Source organism: Ascaphus truei, chromosome 5 (assembly GCF_040206685.1).
Source record: "Ascaphus truei isolate aAscTru1 chromosome 5, aAscTru1.hap1, whole genome shotgun sequence".
Lineage (NCBI taxonomy): Eukaryota > Metazoa > Chordata > Amphibia > Anura > Ascaphidae > Ascaphus > Ascaphus truei.
In genome coordinates, this window is record NC_134487.1 from 284,280,938 (window position 1) to 284,306,317 (window position 25,380).

Sequence of the window (25,380 nt, forward strand, 5' to 3'; positions counted from 1 at the left end):
TGAAGCAGGGATATCCTGAAAACCTGACTTGTTGGTAGCTCTTGAGGACTGGAGTTGACTACCTCGGTGGTAGAGGGAGAAGAGAAAATCAGTTTACAAACATCTAACGCTGTAACAGGAGAAAAGGAGTCAAGAGTGGGAGGAGGATTAGGCTGAGATTATACCGAGTTCTGCAACGCACGCGCGCGGAACTGACGTCACATTTGCGACGCCGCCGAGCACTCACAAGCACATTCTTTAATGCGTGCGATAAGGTTGATCGGAAGACTCTGATTGGACGTTTGAAGCACGTGACACGGCCGTCGCCAGATGAAAACAAATGTAGAAATCTCTTCAAAAGCCTCCCGCTTTGCAGTATGGCACAGCGCGGCCGTCGCCATAGGTATGAACCCTTTTATTGGATTTATCATATTTGTTTTGGCGCCGCGGGCGATTTTGTGCTATAAATCACGGCCTTAGGCCTTGATTATACCAAGTGCTGCAAGGCGGCAGCGCTATTCTGTGACATCACCCAGCGCTGCCGCCGAGCAGCATCTTGATTATACCGGGGAGGGAGAGCAGAGGAGGCGTGGCCGTGAGCGGTTCGCCCTCATTGGCTAAACCGCTCACGTGACACAGTCGGGAAAAAAAAATTCCAAAGTCTCTTCCCCAGCCGTCCGCTTTGCAGTACAGCGCGCCGCGACTGTCACCAGCGGTATGATCAGTGTCATTGGAATTAAGCAAATTGTTTTGCGCCGCTACAAGCGACGCCGCGTGCGCTTTTGGGTATAATCACAGCCCTTGGTAGAAGCAAAGAGAAGGGGAACGGGACAAAAGGCATCGCACTGTGGATATCACCCACCTTGCTTTTACAGTGGTGGGCAAAGGCTCGACAAGAAAGGAAGGAAAGTGGCAGAAGGAGGTCGGAGGACAGAGTAAAATGCAGAGGCCAGTGGATTGGATTTGTGAGTAGTACTGTTTTCTCATCTCTGCTCTCTCTACGGCCAAAACAGGAGAAACGTATAATGTAGAAAATCAGCGCGAGTGCGAGATTTCCTCCGTATGTGTCCAGAGGAGCAAGTGCGAAGGAAGCGCGTTTGTGAATTTAGCCGAGACCAGGCGTTACGAGAGAGACGGGTGTGCCGGAGCAGAGAAGGGGGCACACAGATCAAGTGAGGAGGAGAGGATAGAACTGCAAGAGACAACGAGATTGTCAGGTGTGTGCATCAGCTCTGCTGCACCTGAGGATACTGGTCTAAAATACATGTTCTGTTAGTACAATTAAACAGAAGTATCAACTATTGTTACAGTGCTTCTTGATCTTTCCATAGTTCTATAGAGTATTCTATTACTAAATTCCGCTGTCCACGTCTACAAAAGGTATCAACAGCGAGTAGAGGACCTCTTGCCCACAACCCTCCCCTCCGTCCCCTCTCGGAGCCAGACGGTGTTAAGGACCTATGCGTGTGTGATGAGATACATTGATGCAATTATAGTTACAGTGGCTTGTCTAGGTGTCTGGCCAAATCAAACCTAGTAGTTCTCAATTAAATATCTATTTCTGTTTTTTTTTTTTTTAAATACGTGCAACATGATTCATGACTCGAGGACTTAATGGTCTCATTGTAGTTTTATTTTGAACTAAAAAAAAGAAGTCAAACTCTTTCTAAAATGTTCAGTGCTATAACAGAGCCCCGCCTGGTGGGGGGAACTGGAACTGCGTGAAGAGATCCGATTTAGGATCTCAAAACATTATAGGCAAAGGAGACGTGTGTGATACCTGAAGCCCTAAAGATGTGGGGTTAAATAATAACCCCCCAACAAGTAATGCTGCTCGGAGGACACTAAAGATGAGACCTCACAGGCCATGGCGGCTCAGCGCACAGCTGGCGGGACGGGGAGGGGGCCAGCTGGTATGCGTTCAGCTCCTATCTTGGGCTGCCAGCGAGGGTGATAATTGGCAGTCACTTATTTACACGAGGCACCGCTCCCTTCCACCTGGCACTCTCCGGCCATCCAACAACACAGCGCCCTCTGTCACCAGCTCTTAAGGCGAGGTCACATCAACAGGACGAGGGCAGGGAGGCCAAAAACCACAGCCAGCTAATCACAGGGCGACGGAGGTCACCAGATTCCTCCCCCACCGCCCTGGACAGGGGGGAGGGCGGGACAGAGAAACCAAACTCCCTGGGGAGAGGGACGGACCCCACTGCAGCCAAGCAGGAGATGCACGCGTACACGAGGGGAGAGCAGGCAACCGCACATGTACGGGAGAAGCAGGATCACGCACACACACATGCAGCTGCACGTGTGTGCATTCAGATTACAAGCTTCTTGGGGAAGGGATTCTTATTTCCCTATAAGTCTGTGTTAAGGGAAGTCTGGTTGTAAAGAGAACAGTAGCACAGTCACTGAAGCACGCCGAGTCATGGCGTAGGGGTAACATTTAGTTATTAGGTCTGTGATGTGAGCCGCATGAAAATGAGACGACACGAGGAACGAGTGCAGGGCTGAGGGTCGGAGACAGGCCACACACACATGGAGTGAGCACAGACACTGGCCCATGCAACTCACACTTACTGCTTTCCCAGGGTGAGGTAACCCGTCAGCGTGCTGAGAGGAGAGAGAGCAGGGAGGAGAGGCCGAGGTGAGAGAGATTAGCGAGCGAGCGCGCGAGATTAGCAAGCGCGCGCGAGAGATGGAGATTAGCGAGTGCGAGAGAGAGAGATTAGCGAGCGCGAGAGAGAGAGATTAGCGAGCGCGCGAGAGATTGGCGAGCGCGCGAGAGAGATTGGCGAGCGCGCGAGAGAGAGAGATTGGCGCGCGAGAGAGAGAGATTGGCGAGCGCGCGAGAGAGAGATTGGCGAGCGCGCGCGAGAGAGATTAGCGAGCGCGCGCGAGAGAGATTAGCGAGCGCGCGCGAGAGAGAGATTAGCGAGCGCGCGCGAGAGAGAGATTAGCGAGCGCGCGCGAGAGAGAGATTAGCGAGCGCGCGCGAGAGAGAGATTAGCAAGCGCGCGCGAGAGAGAGATTAGCGAGCGCGCGAGAGAGAGAGAGATTAGTGAGCACGCGAGAGAGATTAGCAAGCGCGCGCGAGAGAGATTAGCGAGCGCGCACGCGAGAGAGATTAGCGAGCGCGCACGCGAGAGAGATTAGCGAGCGCGCACGCGAGAGATTAGCGAGCACGCGCAAGAGAGAGATTAGCGAGCGCGCGCAAGAGAGAGATTAGCGAGCGCGCGCGAGAGAGATTAGCGAGCGCGCGAGATTAGCGAGCATGCGCGAGAGAGAGAGATTAGTGAGCACGCGAGAGAGATTAGCAAGCGCGCGAGAGAGATTAGCGAGCGCGCAGGAGAGAGATTAGCGAGCACGCGAGAGAGATTAGCGAGCGCGTGAGAGAGAGGGATTAGCGAGCGCGCGAGAGAGATTAGCGAGCGCGCAAGAGATAGATTAGCGAGCGCGCGAGAGAGAGAGATTAGCGAGCGCGCGCGAGAGAGAGAGATCAGCGAGCGCGCGAGAGGGAGAGATCAGCGAGCGCGCGAGAGGGAGAGATCAGCGAGCGCGCGAGAGAGAGAAATTAGCGAGCGATCAGATATAAACTGCAGTTTAGAGGAAGAAACCAGAGACTCAGCACCAGCATCCTCTGGGAATTACAGCTCTGTCGGAAAGTTATTCAGATCAGCCTGCATAACCTCCCCTGACATCAGATGAAGTGCGAGAGTGTAACCAAGCACCATTTCTATATATTTGTCTTTTTTGATAATAAAAACTTGCTGTTTAAGAGGAGAAACTCTTCACCTTTACACAAATACAACAAACCGTGTACGTGTCTGAATCTATAAAACACGTGTGTAAAAACCATGCTCGGTGCTTAAAAGGGCTCTTCACTGGTGGGAGTAGGATCTATGCAAAAAAATATTCTAATTTCAATTTGTAAATGTGTACAAGTGTGGAATATTCCAGCATCCTTTCACCTGTGACATTATTCTGCATGCTATATGGCTCTGCGTGTCAAATACATCGCACTGCAATATGTGCTGAGCCTGACCGGCTGCCAAGGCCCCGTGTCTGAGAGTGATAAGAAGATGTCGGCTCTTATGAGAATGGATCCCTGAATTCCTCACCTTCCTCAGCTGACTGTCCAGCTTCACGCACTCCTCCTTCCTCTGCTCCAGAGCAATCTCCAGGGTTTTGAGCCTAGAGTCCTTCTTCAGGCCAGATGAAGCGAGGGTGGAGGCGTGCTCCTTCAGGTCCAGCAGTGAGGCCTGCATAACAGGGAGAGCCACAAACACAGCGTAAACCTCCAAACACAAGGGTCTCACCTAATAGCACTCAACTGTCCTGGAAGTGGGTGAGCCTTGTTTGAATCCTAGTGTCCGCTCATGGAACCGAAGCACCAAAATTAAATGGTAAGCTCTTCAGAACAGTGAAACATTGTGCCACACACCTATATCTGTATATCTACATATGTGCTGATGCGCACACACACACCTGCATATCTACATATGCGTGCACGCACACATACACACACACCTATATCTGTATATCTACAGTATATATGCACACACGCACACCTAGATCTATTCGTGTATATATACAGTATATGCACACCTATATCTGAACACACAGGCACATCTATATCTGCATATCAATATATGCACACCTATATCTGTATATGCGCGTACACATACACACCTCTATATATATATATGCACACCTATATCTGTGCACGCACAGTCACCTACTGTACATCTGTATTTCTATATATGCACACACATGCACAAGACATAGGCATAGGCATAAACACACACACACACACACACAGCATATATATGTGGTATATATGTGGTTGACATGCCAGGCACCTCTTTCTCAGACAAGTCTCCCTGTAACACGCTGACTTTCTCCTTCATGTCCTTCACTTCCTTCTTGGAGGATTCCAGCTCCTCCAGCTTCTCCCGTTCATCCCTGTCCCTCTGATCTTTCAGACGCTCGATGATTCTCTCCTGGAATACATAGCAGAGCGGTGAGACCCGCCGGCGGAGGGCACCAAGGCCGCAGTCAGTCCTGCCAGTCTTACCCCTCACCCCCCTGCATGCATACTATGGCCTAGTAAGCTACAGACTCCAGTGTGATCCACAGAGCAGTCCCACAAACACATCAGAACCTGCACCTTCATGTCGGATCAGAACTTGCACATTCAAGTCAAAACTAAAAGGAAGCATAAAACTAGTGATAAAGATGCTGGTCTTTGAAGTTGGAACAAGATTTGAAACCTAGTGCTGTCTCTGTATAACCCCCATCCCTGGTACAGAGGGACCACTCTCCCCCACTCCCGGCAGAGGGCCCTCCAGTAGAGAAGGATTGACGCACCCCCCCCCGGCACAGAGGGGTCACCTGTGGGGGACATACCTTCTCAGCGAGAGCTTCCTCTAGCGTGGTCAGCGCAGTGTCCGTGTTGGTGGTATCAGTCTGCAGAGATTTCACGCGATCCTTTAGGCTGCTCAGCTGCTTCTCCTTGTCCCTCAGCTGCTCCTGCAGGTTCTCAATCTGACGGAGAAGAGAGCGTGTTACAGGGAGCTAGCACTGGAGGGGCTCTCTTACCAACAGAATGGCAAACTGATATCATATACCCACCTGTGAGCGGCTTACGGCACTCTGCGGTATGTACTGTAACTACACCATTTCAGCTGGTTAACGGTTCCATGCACCGACTACTCTTCCAGTCAAGAACTCTCATATTTCCACCGTGGCCAGCCCCTTATATTCTATGCGATACCCCATCTCCCGACGCCGGTCTCGCTCTCTCTCCCTGTCCCTGAAAGCAGCAGTTGCCAACCTCATATTCTCTATCATAACCCTCATTGCCTCCGTTTCACAGATGTGCCAGACATCCATTTATACAACACACAGAACCCAGAGAAGCTCGTTTTGGGAACCCCTGATCCCACACAAAAAAATATTTATGCATATAAGTGTCAAAAAGGAGTGCTACTGAGTGTGGCAGAAATGCAGCTTTTAAATGATGTTGACTTGTGCTCCATGGGAGAGAGGAGGCTGGCAGATATCAGAGTGTGGAACATAAACCGTAGGGCTGTGGTGCCTAAGCAGTGTTACACCGTGTCCTTCCCAATAGTACAGCACTTGTTGTGGTAGTGAGCGAGGCAGAGAATAGTCTCCCCTTAATGTTATAGGTGAACTGCAAAAACCAAAGTGTGGAGAGGGAGGTACAGCTGTGACATAAATGGATGTCTAAAACAAAGAACAAAAAAGCCCAATGCCACCTCCAATACGACAAAAATACACAGTAAAATACTTATATATTCTCCTGAAAAAAATGTCATTTAGTTTAACCCTTTGGCCAAAGCATCGTAAGCCTTTGAGCCACGACAAGGCAAACCCCCGTTCACAGGTCTTAACACTACCAGATAAAATACTAATACACCTATACTAGGATTAACATTCTCATTTACCTCTATTAGGAGGTATAAGTTAAACACACAGAACCCCAAGAAACTCATTTTTGGGAACCCCTGAGCCCCCACAAAAATATATATATGCATACAAGTGTCAAAAAGGAGTGCTACTGAGCGTGGCGGATGCATAAAACAAAGAACAAAAAAGCCCAACGCCACTTCCAATATGAGAACAATACACAGTATTACTGATGGTCAGCTGGTCTCAGCTGTTGGAGGTTAGTGGCCCCACCCTCCCAGGTGTCAGGCTCACCCCTCCCCACTGCCCTAGTAAGCAGGTCTCTCATCTGACTGAATATGGATCCAATGTTGGTCCTTCTCCCTCCTAAAAAAGGTAAATGAGGATTTTAATCCTAGTCTAGGTGTATTAGTGTTTACTATGTACAAGGCCTTAAACATTTTCAGGAATCAGCCAGACACTCCGTATGAGATGAGTACGGCCACGGCCCAAATGGTCACGTCTCACGCGCACCCGTTACAGCCGCGACCTGTGGTCTGCGGCTGAAGAGCAGGCCATCCGCCGGAGGGGGGGGGGGGGGGGGAGGGCATGGTGGGGGCGCGGCCATGACGTCACGCGGCTGGTTGGCCCTCATTGGCTGAACCGCCACGTGACGTGGCCAAAAATCTAGTCTTTTGGCCAAGGCGATCGCACATCGCAGCTGGGGCACACACACACACACACACACACACACACACACGCCGACTGGAGCGTGCCCTATAGAGCTGTGCCTTGTGTGCAGCGCGCATGCCGTGGCCACTGGGGACTTAGCCCGAGATAGGGAGAGAGGGGGAAATGCTTTTTCAACCAAAGTTATTAACGTAAAGCGGAATTGCTCATTGAAGTTTAGATCAGGGGTGCTCAACTTCTGTCCTGCTACTCCCCCCTCCCCACCCCCAACAAACAGGTCAGGTTTTCAGTATATCCCAGCTTCAGCAGAGGTGGCTCAATCTGAAGACTGAGCCAAGTGTGCTGAAGCAGGGAACGATTGAGCCACCTGTGCTGAAGCAGGGATATTCAGAAAACCTGACCTGTTGGGGGGGGTCTTGAGGACTGGAGTTGAGCACCCCAGGTTTAGATGAAACTTTCCTTTGCTTGAGGTTGTAGCTCATTCATCCCTATCAGAGCGGGCACCATGAGTATCTTTGCTGGGCCTCCCTCCCGACCTCTCCTTACAAGATAACAGCGCCATTTTTACCCAACTCCTTCAAAACGGCACATTTATTTCTAATCCAATGTAGATTTTCGCACCTTTCTCTCTCCCCTTCTTCACCAGCAGCTGTGACCGTCCAACAACAAAATGCCAAGCCAGGGACCAAACCAGACATCTGCCGACCTCACCGGGGCAGGGGAGGATGTTAGGGAGGGGTTGGAACACACCGCACCGGTTCTGACCTCACCGGGTCAGGGGAGGATGTTAGGAAGGGGTTGCAACACACCGCACCGGTTCTGACCTCACCGGGGCAGGGGAGGAAGTTAGGGAGGGGTTGGAACACACCGCACCGGTTCTGACCTCACCGGGTCAGGGGAGGATGTTAGGAAGGGGTTGGAACACACCGCACCGGTTCTGACCTCACCGGGGCAGGGGAGGATGTTAGGAAGGGGTTGCAACACACCGCACCGGTTCTGACCTCACCGGGGCAGGGGAGGAAGTTAGTAAGGGGTTGGAATACAACGTGACAGGCTCTGGTACCTTCTAATTAACGGGCTCCTAATTAACAGGCTCCTTTTGCCACAACAAGTTTTGTCAGACGTCTGCACGCACATAACGACCGACTGCTCCAAAAAAACATCCCGCTGCGGAAAATAAGCCTTTTCAGCAAAGCCTTCCCTACCCCCACACACACACACACACACACACACACACACACACACACACACACACACACACCACCCACCCCGCAGGAAATCCCAGCAAACAAGAGATGTTTGTTGTCTGAAGACACCTCCAAGCTGAAAGGAAGGGTTAAGAAGCGAGCCCCGTGCAGCCACCTCGCTTCCTTAGCAAGGCCGCAGGAAGAATGTGTTTACTTACCCGGAGAAGGCGCTCATTTCTTTAACCCTTTCGCTGCCAACAAAGGGCCAGCGATGGCACTGCAGAGAAAAGCATTGCCGGCTTCTCTGGCAGCAAAAGGGTTAAAAAAAAAAACACATTGCCTCCTCTATCCTCTGTGGATGCAGACAGGGCCTGTAAGAAAGCTGTACCAAGAAGCCCCCCCCCGCCCCCCCTGTACGGGCGCCTCCCGCACATGCCTCGCTGTGTCACTCACTGTACAACTCACCAACAAGCCCCATCACTTCGTTCCTGTGACTGACGCCATTTTTATAAAGAAGAATGACGGCGGGAAAGAGAGGTCATTACACCGGGCAGATCCCATGAACAATGAACATGGCGTCAGTGAACAAAGTCTAGGGCAGGGGTGCTCAACTGCAGTTCTGACCCCCCCCCCCCCCCCTAACAGGTCAGGTTTTCAGGATATCCCAGCATCAGCACAGGTGGCTCAGAGGCTCAGTCAAAGATTGAGCCACCTGTGCTGAAGCAGGGACTGATTGAGCAATGTGTGGTGAAGCAGGGACTGATTGTGTCACCTGTGCTGAAGCAGGGATATCTAGAAAACTTGACCTGTTGGGGGGAGGGGGAGGGGGGGCTTGACTGGCGTTGAGCACCCCTTGTCACGGGAGACCTACCACTTTAATTGCAAACCCAGAACCTCTGCTTTTCTTACTTTCAAACTGCAGCAGACCTGTAAAAGTTTGCAATAAAAAAGAATGGATATAAACAAAGACTCCCTTCCTTTCTCCCATCATAAAAACCCTGTATAGTCACAAGACCATCAAAAGTACCACTACTTTTTCTAGTCCACTTGATTACTAAATAGCAGGCGGTAGCCAGCTCCAGTCCTCAAGCGGCACCAACAGGTCAGGCTTTCAGGACAACCCCTGCCTCAGCACAGGTGGCTCAGTCGAAGAACCTGCGCTGAAGCAGGCTGATTGAGCCACCTGTGCTGAAGCTGGAATATCCTGAAAACCTGACCTGTTGAAGGGGGGGGGGGGGGGGGGGTCTTGAGGACAGGAGTTGGCCACCGCTGCCTTATAAGGTCTCCCCACACTTCCTACCCATGCATTCATGTGATGTGCACATTGCTTAGAAGAGGAGTTACCAGAACTACATGTTATAAGGGGATGCACATAGGATTCCCAGTCCTTCCCAGTCCCTCCCAGTGTGTGCACCAAGATCCCCAGCTAAGCCTGACTGCTACAAGGCAAGAGTCTCCTGCATCCATGTGAATCCAAGCCCGTCACACCCAGCGGGCCGAGCCCTGGAAGGCAGGAAGCGGGCGAGTTGAGGGCCCAGATGATCTCTGCACAAGCAAATTAAAGTCCGGGCGACCTCCTGGTTCGCAGTCAGTGAGGCGCGCGGTCTGACAATATGAACACACACACACTCCGCGCCTCTGCTATTCCTGCGCTCAATAAGCTTTTCCAGGTCAGCGGCTTCTTACAAAAGATAAGAAAAGCTCTGCAATGCGACACCGCACGGCTCGCGGGGACGAGAGAGACGCGAGACCCCGATCCTATGCCAGCCACACTCCCAACCATCGCGCCGTGTCACGCCCCGCTCCGCCCACTGCGAGGGTGTCGGGAGCAGGGAAGGGAAACTCTACAGCGGCACAGTGTCCTGCACGCTCAGAAATACACTATATGCATGGCTTAGATTTTTGTGAGGTTATTTAAATACCAATAAGCTTGTGTTTCAAATACACTTTATAACGCTATAATAATGGCTTTAGAATGGGCGCGGGTTTCTTTCCTTCGCTACGTGTGATATGCAGGTTGTGGGTTTTTTAAACCGAGCATAAAACGGAGCTGAAGATTTGCAGTATGGGAGGGAGCGGCTTTCTCATAGGAACGGCAGAGTTTGGTCAGAGATCATAGGAAGAGAGAGAAATCCTGGCAGAGAAGAGCCCATAAATACTGAACTGTTCCTGGGTTTGGGCAGCGCTTCCAGGCGGAAGAACTGCAGCTGTTCTGTGAGGTTTAATGGGCTAGTGAAACGGGGAGGTGCCAACCGCGCTACAGAGGAAAGCCTTCATATCGGAGAGGAGGCCACGTGAACCAGAAGTGCAGGGGTAAATAAGCCAGGCAGGCCACGTGGCCAGGGCAAAAAGCAGGGCAGGTCAAGTGCTGAGGGCAAAAAGCAGGGCAGACTACGTGCCCAGGGCAATAAGCACAGCAGGCCACGTGCCATGGGCAAAAGGCAGGGAAGGCATGATGACAATGGAGTGCATGGGGCAATAAGGAGGGGAGGCCACGTGGCCAGTGAGTACAAGGGCAATACTGGGGTGCAAGTAAGGTACAAGAGTTATTTTTTTTATTTTTTTTTTAACAAAGCCCGTCTGATTGTCAAAAGCATGAGTTGCATTAAGCTGATGTACACAGCGCTTCCCAGCACCGTGCACATCACGTATAGACAGGAGCGTTTAGCTCTTATAAACCGAGATAAAATCGGGCATCTTTTCCCAATGGTGCTGTTCTCATGAGACCCATCCTAGCACCACCAGACACCTTATGGACTATTGAAAGGAATGAGCTGCAAAAAGGTGCCTAGTGGTGCCAGAAGGAGAACTATGGAATAACGCAGCTTGGTAAATATGGGCCACTTTGTCCGATCTCAACACAGGAATTACCGCAAACAGATGTTATTTGTGACATTTCAGCCAGAGATCAAACAGTGCCACCTAGTGTTCACATGGCAGAATAACCACAGGACAATACTACTGTACGGTATGAATTGTGCAGCTGGAGCCTGTGTGCATGTATGGCACTCTAGTGAAATCACTTTGACCTGAGGTGTCACACAGACAGCCCCATGGACAGAGGTCTCTGTACCTTCTTCTGCAGCACAATGACTTTCCGCTCCTTCACATCCAGCATGTCCTTCAGGTCATGGATTTCCCCAGACTGGGTCCCCTTCTCCTCCGACATCTCCTGGATTTGCTTCGTCTTTTTGTTCAACATCGTCTCTTTCTCCTCCAGGCGCAAGCGGAGAGCGTCCACCTGCGGAGTGATGAGGCCAGAAGGATCATGTGTACATCAAGTAACCCCTCCTATTGCTCCACATTAACTCTCCCTAGAACTCCTATTGCCCATATAACCGCTCCCTATAACTCCTCCTATTGGCTCCACATAACTGCTCACTGTAACTCCTCCTATTGCGCCATATAACATCTCCCTATAATTCCTATTACCCCATATAACCGCTCCCTATAACTCCTATTGCCCCATGTAACTGCTCCTATTGCTCCATATATCCTCTCCTTATAACTAATCATATTGCTCCATATAACCTCTCCCTATAACTCCTCCTATTACCCCATAGAAATGCCTCCTATAACTCCTCCTACTGCCCCATACAACCGCTCCCTATAACTCCTCCTATTGCCCCATATAACCGCTCCCTATAACTCCGCCCATCGCCTGACCTCAGTCTGCAGGATGGCCGCGCGCTGCTCCTTGGCGCTGAGCGATTCTTTCAGCACCTCCACGTGCTGTTTGCTGTCGGAGAACTGGTTAGTCAGGGTCTCCAGCTTGGTCTGCAGGGCCATCAGCTCCGTGTCTTTACGGGACAGGTCCTGCTTCACCTGCCCGATCTGTAGAGGGCGCCGCCAGCCCCGGGGAGGGAAAGAGACAGGTTAGACATCTAATAGCCACAGGAAACAGCATCCTAAGAAAACAACACAGGGTGAACAAATGAACCAGTGCCCAACCCCCCCTCTCTGATTGGCTGTCACATTACCCCTGGAAAATCTCTCCTGGAATGAGGTCCGGAGGAAAAAAAGCACTGGTTCGGCTCTAGGGGACACCTAATATTTAAATTGGGGTTAATGCTGCTTTAAATCCCATTAAATTGCTTATCAGATCTATGCGCTAAACTCAAGCTGCACATGTCACAGGACGCCGCCATAGGTACTTCCTGGGCCAATTCAGAAAGCAGCGTCTCTGGGATCACAGAGCTGCGCAGCGGATTGGGGCTCGACCGTGCGGTAAGAATAAAGCGTTGGGTTTCTGACTCCAGAATCTAACCCACAAAATTAACGGGGGAAAAGGTTTGAAGCGAGTGGATGCACTGGGAGGAGAACCCACTGCACCGCAGGGGAAGGACACAGATAATAAAGCAGTAACACACACACACACCATTCGAGATGAAAGGAGGGATATTACTTCTACAGCAATCAGGATAAAACCTCGTGTTCCACCAGAGGTGTATCGAGCAGAGAGGGGCAGGGTGACCACTCGCAGGCTCTCTGCAGAAGACAGCTCCCAGCACGCCGTGTTATGTCCGGATCGAGGCCCAGCGAGTCCGGAGCAGGTGAAGTGGCATGCAGTCATGCTGCCTCTGCTCATGTGATCACGGTTACACCAATCACATGACTAAACCCCGAGACTGGGCGCTCAGCATATGTAACCCCTTCCCTGCCAGAGGGGCCTGCAGTGCCCTGCGAGTCATTGTATCTGAGCGTCATTACGTTGCTTGGCAAAGCGTTGTAGGCCCCTCTGCCAGTAAAGAGGTTAATAAAAAAGGTGACCGTATGGAAAAAAAAAAAGAAAAAAAAAGACTGTATATAGCGCTGAAGAGGATTATGTGAAGGTTAGAGAGGCCCAGGAGCTAGCACTCCAACCAGGGCTGAGAGTCAGGCAGAGCGTCAGGAAGAGAGAAGGAAAGTCCGCAGACAGACAGAATGACGAGCCTTACGCCAGACACCTCCGTCTGCAGAGCTGACGCTCTCTTCTTCAGCTCCTCCGCCTGGCCCTCCTTCGCATTCAGCTCCTCTCTCAGTTGCTCTACCTGTCGTGACATCAAGTCTTTCATGGCAATGGCACAAAGATACTCAGCACCACTATGCACAGCCATTGCGGGTTTGGACAGGAATGCTGCTGCTTTACTCCCTTTGTCACTGGATTAAGACGCTTTCATCTTTATTTACAGGGAGTTAGGTGACAAAAAAGGTACACAGTACCACTATACAGTTCAACAGGCTGGGAGGAGAGTTGACAAGAAATGCAGCTTTATTGACAGCCCGCCGCAGAGCAACACCCTCCCACCGGCACAACAGCGAGGGGTTTCCCGAATTTAACAAGGTCAATGTCACTGACCTCTAATGATGGAAGGGTGTGTTTCCGTCACTCGTGTTCTGTGGGGGCTAGGAGGGTTACCAGGGGTATTACTGTGGGGTTACCAGGGGTATTACTGTGGGGTTACCAGGGGGATTACTGTGGGGTTACCAGGGATCTCTCAGAAAAAAGGTAGAGATTACAGGTATTTTATTCTTCCAGACCTCAAACCAGTAATCTTGGCCATGTTTTTTAATGTATTATTAAATCAATAGGGTTATTACAAGTTATACTGTAACGTTCCATCGTTTTAATATAGTAACAGTTTTCTCTGTTACATATACATTTTAAGGCCTAACTACGCAACAGTAATTTTATGTACACAGTAAGGGCCGGGGGGGATTGTATTTTAACATTACTGTACTATGTGATGTTTTTTCATTTATTTTCTATGACTGCAAGATACGCTCCCCTGGCTTTTTTTGGAGTAACAGTTGATGCAAGACAAATGGAACAGTCTTTATTCAAGGGTTGTAGTGCGTCTTTAAGTCTCTTATTCACTTTTATTTAATATAGTGCACTTTGTTATTAGGCACAATTATTTATAATCGTTTATATTACCTTCACGTATTTACACACTATTAAGTGGTTATTTTATTAATTATTTTTGGGGTTTGTTAGAGCGCTATCGAGCACCTTTTTATTATATATCCTTAAAACCTGACCTGTTGGTGGCCCTTGAGGACTGGAGTTGGCCACCCCTGGTTTAGGGGATTACTTCCAAGGTTGGAAAGCACAGCTGTACGAGGCACTCAAGGTTATTCAGGTGGGGCGGGGGCCATACAGGATGCTTCTAAAATGAGAACCCTCTGGCAGTGGAAAGGTTAAATGAGGCTTCCTCCTCTGCACCCCTCCCGCTAGAAAGGAGGGTCGGATCGATGCGTCCAATTATCTGCACCCTACAACTTTAAGCTGCCAGAAAGAGGACCGCTGCAGAGAATGGAGCAGCCCTGAGCCAGGCTCCTGGAGTGCCTTATAGCCTTGGGAGGCGGCGGGACAGACGGGCTCACCTTGTTCTTCATGAACTTGGAGTGGCTGCGGTACACCTCCATCTGCTTCATCTCCTCCTCGCGCTCCTCCGTACTCAGCGCCCCGTTACATTTCAGCATCTGGATCTCGTCCTCTAGGTCCCGCAGACCCCTCTCCATGGAGGTGATCTTGGAGTCCTGCGGAGAGAGAGGGAGCGACCTGACCACACACTGACAGAGGGCCTGTGTGTGTAGTGGTGTGTGTGTGTAGTGGTGTGTGTGTGTGTAGTGGTGTGTGTGTGTGTAGTGGTGTGTGTTACATTTTATATCCAAACTACAAGAAATAATTCAGCTTTAAATACAGAAATGTGATAGGAGAGCGAGATTTCCGTCTCCCAGTCAGTATCCAGCTACATATTATTTCATCTGAATGTTATTATAGATCCCTAACAAAAGGTGCCACTGAAATATCCCTGTGCATATATGTACCCACATTAGGTATGTAGTACTGTACATCATGGGGACAGAGAGTATTTATTGTATTTATGCCAAGTAAAAGCTGGGCTGAGGCTTCGTGTTCCTCAGACACACGGAGACTCCTGATTGGCTGCTGGTAACGAGACATTATAATCCCACAGGAATGGTGTGTGCCCTGACTGGTAAGTCATGTGACATGTCAAGCACATTAGGTTAACCCCTTATCTGCAAAAGTGGTCATCCCAGTGCAGGCTATGCATATCTAGCACATGTATAGAGATACTCCTTATACAGTCCCAACCATTTATTATCAGAGATACTCTGCATTATTGTACAGCACAATGTGTTCATTAACAGGAGGCTAGAAGTATAGTGTCAGAGGTGCGCTGCTTGGTAAATCCGGCCCCATTACGACAGCCAAACATCTTCAAATACAGCGAGAAAACCCGTCCTGTTAGACGGAGCTTGGAGCTGGATATTACTGTGGGTTATTGGGTAACTGAATCTTGCAAGATTAGGGGGGGGGAAATACTCCCCTTTAAAGTCTCAAACTTTCAAATGTTCATTTAACCCTTTCACTGCGTTACAGGCGCCTGTCAGTGAAAACCTTAAGGGGTTTATTCTATAAGCTCCAAACTCTTCAAGTACATAGTTACATAGTAGATGAGGTTGAAAAAAGACATAGGTCCAACCTATGCAAAATTTAGACAACAGATACTTTATACTTTATCTATACTTACTGTAAATTGTGATCGGTCGCTTCAGAACCTAAATCTCCAATGTACTGCATTGCAAAATGATGTTGAGTATCTATACAAACTTTTAGATCCCTTATAATGAACACACTGCACTATACAATGAGGAGTATCTCATTATACATTGCCACCCAGTGCTGATGAGCCACTGTACAACACATACTGGCTGGGCCTGTTGTGACCTGGAGTTCGGTGGCATCAGCCTCTGTCCCTCACCCCCCTCTCATACCTTCATCTCGATCACTGTCTGCAACGCCTTGGTCTTTGCAGAGTCCGGCGCATTCTCGAAGCGGCGGTGCATGTCCTGCGTGTATAGAAGGAACAGGGGAGCGGTGAGAGACAGCCCCACTGCTGGACAGCAACCTGTGAGCCACACGAGAGCGGCACGCAGAGCTGCACTGTGACTTATGGGGTGACGTGATCCGCCGAGATCCCCAGAGTGGCAACCACTAGTAACCAGGAGAGAATAAAAAGCATCCCCCACCTCCAAAGCCTCCCTGGGGCAGAAAATACAGCTCAGAGCTGTCCCCTGAGGCAATGGGGAGGGGGAAACAGAGGGGTCTCTAGAGCTTTTTAACCATTTCACGGCAAGAGGAGATTCCAACTAAAATACACACACACACACACACACACACACACACACACACACTATAGAAAGGGCATGTGTGCGTATATACATATACAGTGGCGAGAAAAAGTTTGCGAACCACTTAGGTTTTTCACATATTTCAAACCTAAAATTTTATTATATCTTAATCTGTCCTAATAAACAGATAAAGATAATCTCAACAAAAGACAAAAACATGATAATTTGTCTACGTTTATTTATCCACAAATGATTAAACATTCAATATCCATGTGTGGAAAAAAAAAGAAAAGTATGTGAACCTTTAGTTTCAGTACCTGGTGGTGCCCCATTGAGCAGCAATTACTTAAAGTAAGCGTTTCCTTTAACTGCTGGTCAGTCTCTCATCAGTTTTGAGGAATTTTGAAGCCGTTCTGTAACAGGAATGAGCCAACTCGGTGACATTTGAGGGCTTCCTTGCACGGACAGCTTGCTTAGGGTCCTGCCACAACATTTTGATGGGGTTTAGGCCCGAACTTTGGCTAGGCCATTCTAAAACGTGGATTTTCTTCTTCTGCAGCCATTCTTTTGTAGATCTGCTTGTATGTTTAGGATTATTGTCTTGCTGCATAAGCCACTTTCGCTTCAGCTCAGATGGATGACCTGGCAATCTCCTCTAGAATCTCCTGATACAACCATGAATTAATTCTGCATTGTGTCAATGAGGCAGCAAAGCAGCCCCAAACCATCACACTCCCACCACCATGATTGACGGTTGGGATGAGGTTCTTCAGTTCGAACACAGTTTTGGTTTTCGCCAAACATAACATTTCTCATTGAGGCCAAAAAGGTCTACTTTTTAATTGTCTGCCCAGACGACATTGTTCCAGAATGAACTTGTGGATCATCTATGTGCTCTTTGGCGAGCTTCAGACAACAGCAAAGTTCTTTTTAGAGATCAGTGGTTTCCTCCTGGCTATCCTTCCATGAACACCATTCTTTTCTGATAGTCGAGTCATGAACACTCACATTAGCCAAGCCGAGAGTGGCCTGCAGATCCTTGGATGCTACTTTGGGGTTCTTTGTGACTTCCTAGATGATTTGCCAGTTTGTTTGGAGAGATTTTGGTAACATGACCACTCCTGGGCAGAGTGACTATGGTCTTGAACTTTCTACATCTGACTGTGACAGTCAATTGGTGGAGTCCCAAATTCTTAGACATGGTTTTGTAATCCTTTCTAGACTGATGAGCATCAATACCTGCTTTTCTGAGGTCCTCAGAGATTTCTTTTGATCGTGGCATGACGTGTTTCCACACACTTGTATGGTGAAACCCAAACTCAAAGTTTCTGATCTTATATATAGGGTGGAGCCTCCCAAACTCACCACTGAATATTTACCTAATTATTTAAGCACCCAATTCTAAATTATCCCCTTCAATTTAGCTGATAAAACCAGGGTTCCACGTTTTCACATACCCCGACTTAATTAATCATTGTTTGTCCAATTCACACATCATTTTGTTTCAAAGACATGAAATTGGTTAATATAAACCCTATTGGATATTTAAGAAAAGACTTGTTTTGATCTAGAAGGTTATCATGGAAAAACTTCTTTCCTTAACCGCTCCTTTGGTCTCTCCCATTGGACTACCGCTCCTAATCATTGCAATGGACATTAGTTTGACCTAGTTTATTCGCGCTTCTGCTCAGGCTATAACTTTTCTAACTCTCCATTCCCTCTATTTGATTAGCACCTCATAACCCTTAGTCTCGCTCTACCCCCTGCTCCTTAACACGGCCAAACAAAACCACTACATGACCTAGACCATCTCCAATTTTCCAAACCATCACAACCTCTTGTATTTCCTTTTTCTGTGCCGACATAGCAAGCTCTTTGCAACAGTACTTTTCTTCAGCAGCTTCTGCCACCACGAGTTGCCCCCGGCAGCTTAAACCCCAACCATGGCACACCAACTTAAATCACTATTGTCAAGTGCCTACACACTGCTGAATGTGAACGGAGGAAATAATGCTCAGAAACAGATTTCCTTTACTATAAATTCATACTTTCCTCCTACAACACTGTCCTTTTCCTTGTCAAGCAAACCTACGTCTCTTCTCATATCTACTCTGTCCGCTAATCCTCAATGCCTATTTGCAACTTAAGTCCTTTCTCTGCCCATCTAAACCAGCACCCCCTTCCACACATATAAGATGGACACTATTAGACATGACCTTTCTTCACATGCACTACCTACACCTCCCTCTGCACACCCAATTCCAACCTCCGCTCATTTTCCCGTGACCGAGGATCCATGCTGCTCTCATTCTCTCACCCTACAACCTTCCCCCTTTACCCTATTTCAGCACATCATCTTGGCTCCTTTATTTCACACTAAATCCAACCTTAACTAACCGGTTTCATCTCTCTCTCTCACCACTGGCACATTCCCATCTTCCGTTAAACATGCACTTATCCCGCCCCTTCTAAAGAAAACCTCTCGATCCAATCTCTCAAACGACCTCCCTATTTCTGGTCTCCCCTTTGCTTCTTGCTACTTGAGCTGCTTGTCTATAAACGCTTGCTTTACTTTCTCTTTTCCAACTCCTTGCTTGACCCTTTGCAATCTGGTTTCCGTCCTCTACACTGAGACACCACTAAAAAAAGTGGCCAATGCCCTACTCACAGCTAAGTATAATGGTCACTTGTCCTTACTCTCTCTGCTGCCTTTGACACGGTTGATCATCAACTTCTTCTGCTAATTTGCCACTCCATTGACCTCCATGTCATAGTCCTTGCCTTGTTCACGTCCTACCTATCCAATCGCCCATTCAGTGTTTCCTTCTATGGTGTCTCCTCTCCACACTCACTTCCTGTTGGTGTCCAACAAGGCTCTGCCTCAGGCCCTCTGCTCTTTCCAATCTATCCCTCTTCGCTGCATGAACAAATCTTTTGGCTTTCAGTATAATTCCTAGACTGATGCAACCCAAATTTACCACTCCAACCCTGACCTCTCATCTCGTGTCACCAACTGCCTCTCTAGTCTTTCTGGATGTCCATTACCTGAAGCTTAACATGTCCAAAACTGAACTCCTAATAATTTACCCTCCTACACACAAACTAACCCTCAATGTCAATAACGCCACAATATTGTCAACCCAAACCTTCTGCCTAGGGGTCATCTGATTGCACTCATTCAATCCATCAACAAGTCCTGCCATCTCCACCTACAAAATATCGCTAGAATATATCCTTTCCTCATTCATGACAAAACTAAAAAAAACGTATTCACAAACTCATGTCCCGCCTTGACTACTGCAACTTTCTTCTAATTCGTGTTCCGCTTGTCCACTTGTCCCCACTTCAATCCATCTACCTCACTCACTGCTCCACAATGCAAATTCCTACACTTCCCATATTCTCTAGAATTAAATAACATTTCTCAAGTCCTCAACGATGGTTACATACTTACAAACCTCCGCTTACATCTCAGCCCTCATCGACCCCCATGTTCTGCCCATGGCCTACTCCTCTCCTCCCTTATAAACCTCCTCACTCCGGCCATCAAGACTTCTCCTGTGCTGCAACCTTCTCTCGTAATCCCTACCATGCACCATCAGACTCTTCCCCCAGTTTCCAGACTTTTTAAAAGCGCCCTGAAAACCCACCTCTAAGGAAGTCTATCTGGTATTTGCCAACATCCAGACCCGCAAAACCAAATGGGACACACATACTTACACACACATTCCACTAGATGGCTGCCTTGTCCTCAGCACAGGCTCAGGTAAATTCTAACCTGGAAGCCCGGTAACAAACTGGTCCCAGCACATGGCGTGACGTGACAGATAGGAATGTTTGCAGAGGAAAGAGCAAAGAAACTGTAGGAAGAACCATGTGGTTTTACTGCTAGGCTATGAAGAGTGAACTGGGAAGTAAAGCACCCCTCCACTTACAGGGATGATATTTGAGGAGCCTAGGAGAGGAAAGCGCCAATTACTGTACGAAGTCAGAGGAGAGAGCACCAGACACAAACAAGCTGCTCTCACTATGTATTGTGCAGGGCAAACATACTGGACCATATTCTACGAGACATGAGCCACACTGCGCTCGCTCTGATGGTGCTCTCCCATGTGCTGCACACCATGCCTTCCGGCACTACGCAATGACTGCTCACTACATATCAGGTGCGCTCTCCTGCACATTGCCTGCTCCGTCTACTTTAACTGTTCTTTTGTGGACACTGCATAGAACTATCCGCTCCCTCTCGCAGCCTGCACTCTGTTACCCGCAGCCTGCACTCTGTTACCCGCAGCCTGCACTCTGTTACCCGCAGCCTGCACTCTGTTACCCGCAGCCTGCACTCTGTTACCCGCAGCCTGCACTCTGTTACCCGCAGCCTGCACTCTGTTACCCGCAGCCTGCACTCCGCCTCCCGCAGCCTGCACCCAGTTACCCGCCGCCTCCCCCAGCCTGCACACCGTTACCCGCCGCCTCCCGCAGCCTGCACACCATTACCCGCCGCCTCCCCCAGCCTGCACACCGTTACCCGCCGCCTCCCGCAGCCTGCACCCCGTTACCCGCCGCAGCCTGCACACGTTACCCGCCGCCTCCCCCAGCCTGCACACCGTTACCCGCTGCCTCCCGCAGCCTGCACACCGTTACCCACTGCCTCCCGCAGCCTGCACACCGTTACCCGCTGCCTCCCCCAGCCTGCACACCGTTACCCGCTGCCTCCCGCAGCCTGCACACCGTTACCCACTGCCTCCCGCAGCCTGCACACCGTTACCCACTGCCTCCCGCAGCCTGCACACCGTTACCCGCCGCCTCCCCCAGCCTGCACACCGTTACCCGCTGCCTCCCGCAGCCTGCACACCGTTACCCACTGCCTCCCGCAGCCTGCACACCGTTACCCGCTGCCTCCCCCAGCCTGCACCCCGTTACCCGCTGCCTCCCGCAGCCTGCACACCGTTACCCGCTGCCTCCCCCAGCCTGCACACCGTTACCCGCTGCCTCCCCCAGCCTGCACACCGTTACCCGCTGCCTCCCGCAGCCTGCACACCGTTACCCACTGCCTCCCGCAGCCTGCACACCGTTACCCACTGCCTCCCCCAGCCTGCACACCGTTACCCGCTGCCTCCCGCAGCCTGCACACCGTTACCCACTGCCTCCCGCAGCCTGCACACCGTTACCCGCTGCCTCTCGCAGCCTGCACACCGTTACCCGCTGCCTCCCGCAGCCTGCACTCCGTTACCCGCTGCCTCCCGCAGCCTGCACATCGTTACCCACTGCCTCCCGCAGCCTGCACTCCGTTACCCGCTGCCTCCCGCAGCCTGCACACCGTTACCTGCTGCCTCCCGCAGCCTGCACTCCGTTACCCGCTGCCTCTCGCAGCCTGCACTCCGTTACCCGCTGCCTCTCGCAGCCTGCACTCCGTTACCCGCTGCCTCTCGCAGCCTGCACACCGTTACCCACTGCCTCCCCCAGCCTGCACACCGTTACCCGCTGCCTCCCGCAGCCTGCACACCGTTACCCACTGCCTCCCGCAGCCTGCACACAGTTACCCGCTGCCTCTCGCAGCCTGCACACCGTTACCCGCTGCCTCCCGCAGCCTGCACTCCGTTACCCGCTGCCTCCCGCAGCCTGCACATCGTTACCCACTGCCTCCCGCAGCCTGCACTCCGTTACCCGCTGCCTCCCGCAGCCTGCACACCGTTACCTGCTGCCTCCCGCAGCCTGCACTCCGTTACCCGCTGCCTCTCGCAGCCTGCACTCCGTTACCCGCTGCCTCTCGCAGCCTGCACTCCGTTACCCGCTGCCTCCCGCAGCCTGCACCCCGTTACCCGCTGCCTCCCGCAGCCTGCACTCCGTTACCCGCTGCCTCCCGCAGCCTGCACACCTCTCGCAACACATTCAAACTGCATTCTCATGGGCACTGCATGTCTTTGCTGCTTGTTTCACATTAAAAGGATCAGTCCCCCCTAGGACCAAAACGTGCTAATAGCAGGGGGCAAACATCTGGGTAATTGATACTAAAATATATGACATCTACACGTATTTTTCAATCAAATGTTTTTTTCTTTTCTTATCCCACCCAAAGCGGCAATAGAGATGAATTGAGAGTTTTAAAATAATTCTAGGTGTCAGATTTGGGTCAAAACATAGTACATTTCTCCCAAACATAATCACTGCCATTGGTTTACTTTGGTCCTAGGAGGGACGGACTCCTTTAGGTGTTCTGATTTTGCAATGCTGGAGGATAATGTTGGACGGTGCAGATAATACCCAGCGCGGTCTCCACTCCGCTCACTTCGGCCTACAATCTGCCCCCCAAATGTTATTTACTGCAGTCAAGCGCTTTTATCAGACACCCACTGCCGCCATGGCAACCATCTCCGTGGAAACAGAAAGGCAGCCGTCTGTTACTTGCATGCTGGGTGTGTGCAGCACTGCAGGGACCCGGGTACATTAACCCCGGCACCGCCAGGACAGCTTGCCACACTGTGTTTAACCCATGCTACAGGGGTCATGCCAAGCTCAGACTGTGCCAACACATGGCATCAAATAAAGCAATCATGGAATCACATGTTCAGCATCTTGCTGAATAGCAAAGGGGGTGAAAGAGAAAGGGGCCGTCCTCACCTCTGAGGATGTCCTATGCCCTGTGACCCCACCACCCCTCTGATATCCATATGCTGTGGCCCCCAATGTCACTTTATAGATCGTCCTGTGACTGTGGCCCTCAACCACGAGGCCTCCATGCAGCCAATGGCCGCCATGCCCTCCCCCCGCCCCCTTCCAATGTCTGGCCTGTGACTCACGTGGCTGCCCCCTCACCTCTCTGAGGATGCTATTCTCCTTCTCCTTCTGCTCCAGCAGGCTGTCCAGGTGGTGCACGTGCATCTCCGCCTCCGCCAGCCTGCGTGTCCTCTCGTGGTCCTCCTCCGTGGCCTTGGACGAGATGCCCTTGCTCTGCAACATCTCCAGAAGCTTCTTGATGGACTCGTCGCGGGCGTTCAGCGTCTGCTTCTGCGTCTCGATGCGCAGCTCCATCTCCTCCAGCGTCTTGCGCAGTAGGAAAAGCTCCTTGGCTTGGCGGTCATGTTCTGTGTGTAGGAGCCGAAAATTCTCCTCGGTCAGCTCGGCAGTGAACGGCTCCTTGGAGCGGACACCGCTCTCTTGCTGGAACAGCTGGTTCAGGTCACGCTGGATCCTCAGCTCGTCCTGCAGAGCCTGTATGGTCATCTGTAGGTGCTGGAAGCAGAGAGGGGGAAAGATCAGACAGAGCAGGGAGACTTAAGTTATATCTAAACTGCAACAAATAATTCAGCCTGAAATAGAAGGCCGAAGCCTTTCCTCCAATCACTATTCAGCCCCATTCATTGCATTATCACTTTATGGAGTTTCTCTAAAAAGAAAAAGGGATATAAGGATGGAGCAACAGGAGGAGTTATAGGGAGCGGTTATATGGAGAGACAGGAGGAGTTACAGGGAGCGGTTATACGGAGAGACAGGAGGCGTTACAGGGAGCGGTTATACGGAGAGACAGGAGGCGTTACAGGGAGCGGTTATATGGAGAGACAGGAGGAGTTATAGGGAGCGGTTATACGGAGCGACAGGAGGAGTTACAGGGAGCGGTTATACGGAGAGACAGGAGGCGTTATAGGGAGCGGTTATACGGAGCGACAGGAGGAGTTATAGGGAGCGGTTATACGGAGAGACAGGAGGAGTTACAGGGAGCGGTTATACGGAGAGACAGGAGGAGTTACAGGGAGCGGTTACACGGAGAGACAGGAGGAGTTATAGGGAGCGGTTATATGGAGAGACAGGAGGAGTTATAGGGAGCGGTTATATGGAGAGACAGGAGGAGTTACAGGGAGCGGTTATATGGAGAGACAGGAGGAGTTATAGGGAGCAATAGGTGGAGTTCTATGGAGCAATAGGAGGAGTTATAGGGAGCGGTTATATGGAGCAATAGGAGGAGTTATAGGGAGTGGTTTATATGGAGCAATAGGAGTTATAGGGAGCGGTTATATGGAGCAATAGGAGTTATAGAGAGCGGTTATGGGGCAATAGGAGGAGTTATAGGGAGCGGTTATATGGGGCAATAGGAGGAGTTATAGAGAGCGGTTATATGGAGCAATAGGAGTTATAGGGTGCGGTTATATGGAGCAATAGGAGGAGTTATAGGGAGCAGTTATATGGAGAAATAAGAGTTATAGGGAGCGGTTACGTAGATAAATTAAAAAGCGCAATGTGGAGGTACTAGCACAGCACACCAAATATCGTGGGATGTATAAACGTTCTTGTTACAAATGAAAATATAGAAATACAAAAAATTGGACTGAGAAAACTGCTCAATAGCGTTCAACATTTTTTTTTTACTGCTTTTAAAGACGGTCAACCCTTTATTATCAAATATATAATTATTATTACATATATAAAGCACAACTTACAACACGTTTTACAATCACATGGGCTTAATGGTTATTTTGCCAACTTAATCTGCCTGCTTTTATTTATACCGTTAAATTCAAGAAGACCCTTAGCTGGGTGGGCTCTTATCCCTTCCTCAATAGTCAGTGTTAAAAGATTAAAATGTGCACACTCCACTTAATTACCCCCCCTTTTTTTTTTGATCTCTCTCTATATATATATTTTATTAGAAAATTATTTGTATTGGGTTTTTGAAGATATACTGGATTGTTGTTTTGATGTTTCTGTTTTTATACCCAATAAAAAAAAAATGTTTGGACAAAAAAAATTAATAAATAAATAAAATAAAATTCAAGAAGACCCTAAATGTGAAACCAATCCCATGTGCAGTTCCGTGTGACCTGCTCCATGATACAGCAGAAGGGAGCCCACCTCCGGGCTCATTTTGTGGGTAACAGAAGCAGTTAAGATTCTGTGGCCCCCACTTCTATGTAGCTCATCACCAAAACGCAGCCCCTGTACTGCGACTGCTGATGTCATCAATCCCACTGATTTA

At 49.9% G+C, this 25,380-nt stretch overlaps 1 protein-coding gene across 19 annotated transcripts in view; it reads right to left on the reverse strand.

Annotated features, from left to right (window-relative positions):
• ERC1 (ELKS/RAB6-interacting/CAST family member 1) overlaps positions 1-25,380 on the reverse strand; it is a 190,998-nt gene that overhangs the window by 100,933 nt on the left and 64,685 nt on the right. For 8 of the 19 annotated variants that reach the window (XM_075602384.1, XM_075602382.1, XM_075602377.1 and 5 more), the window contains exons 3-12: positions 23,226-23,642; positions 16,053-16,127; positions 14,634-14,789; positions 13,205-13,297; positions 11,934-12,101; positions 11,341-11,508; positions 5,389-5,526; positions 4,842-4,982; positions 4,101-4,241; positions 2,560-2,592 (exon numbers count right to left, since the gene is read on the reverse strand). In XM_075602384.1, the coding sequence (XP_075458499.1) occupies positions 2,560-2,592; positions 4,101-4,241; positions 4,842-4,982; positions 5,389-5,526; positions 11,341-11,508; positions 11,934-12,101; positions 13,205-13,297; positions 14,634-14,789; positions 16,053-16,127; positions 23,226-23,642 (1,530 nt within the window). The remainder of the gene's footprint in view (positions 1-2,559; positions 2,593-4,100; positions 4,242-4,841; positions 4,983-5,388; positions 5,527-11,340; positions 11,509-11,933; positions 12,102-13,204; positions 13,298-14,633; positions 14,790-16,052; positions 16,128-23,225; positions 23,643-25,380) is intronic. The other 11 variants (XM_075602383.1, XM_075602380.1, XM_075602391.1 and 8 more) reach the window with 5 other exon arrangements.